At 38.2% G+C, this 421-nt stretch overlaps 1 protein-coding gene across 1 annotated transcript in view; it reads right to left on the reverse strand.

Moving 5' to 3' along the window:
• Window positions 1–239: 239 nt before the first annotated feature.
• LOC104080945 (radial spoke head protein 4 homolog A-like) overlaps window positions 240–421 on the reverse strand; it is a gene marked incomplete at its 3' end in the record, with an annotated part of 3,422 nt that continues 3,240 nt past the window's right edge. The window contains 1 exon segment of the mRNA XM_009583501.1: window positions 240–421. This exon segment is cut by the window's right edge and continues 1 nt beyond it. Coding sequence (XP_009581796.1) covers window positions 240–421 — 182 coding nt within the window.

Genomic DNA, 421 nt, shown 5'->3' on the forward strand with positions numbered 1-421 from the left:
AAATATGTATATAAAAATATATATAAAAATATATGTTGCTATATGTAAATATGTGCAACATATTTATATATTATATACTATATCAAATATATTTTCTGTAGAAATATATTTCAGTCCAGTACTATTTGTGGTGAATAGTTCAAATGCGGAGGTGAGGAGTTTCATTTACAGTCTGAAACCCTACGAGTACTACAGTGTGAATGGTATCCGAGGTCCACGTGAGCTATGCCAGAACATACCTGCTCTAGAATACTCTGTCCATGGTGTACCCATGCGGAGAGAGAACCCACCATTTCAGCCACAGAAAGGGGCTGAAAATCGGGGTTTTCTTCATATATATCTCTTCCTCCTCCCCCCTCCTCCTCTTCATCTCCTTCTTCCTCTGCAAACTGGTAAAATCCAATGGGAGAGATCTGGGTTC

The sequence above is a fragment of the Fulmarus glacialis genome, unplaced genomic scaffold (assembly GCF_000690835.1).
Source record: "Fulmarus glacialis isolate BGI_N327 unplaced genomic scaffold, ASM69083v1 scaffold46398, whole genome shotgun sequence".
Lineage (NCBI taxonomy): Eukaryota > Metazoa > Chordata > Aves > Procellariiformes > Procellariidae > Fulmarus > Fulmarus glacialis.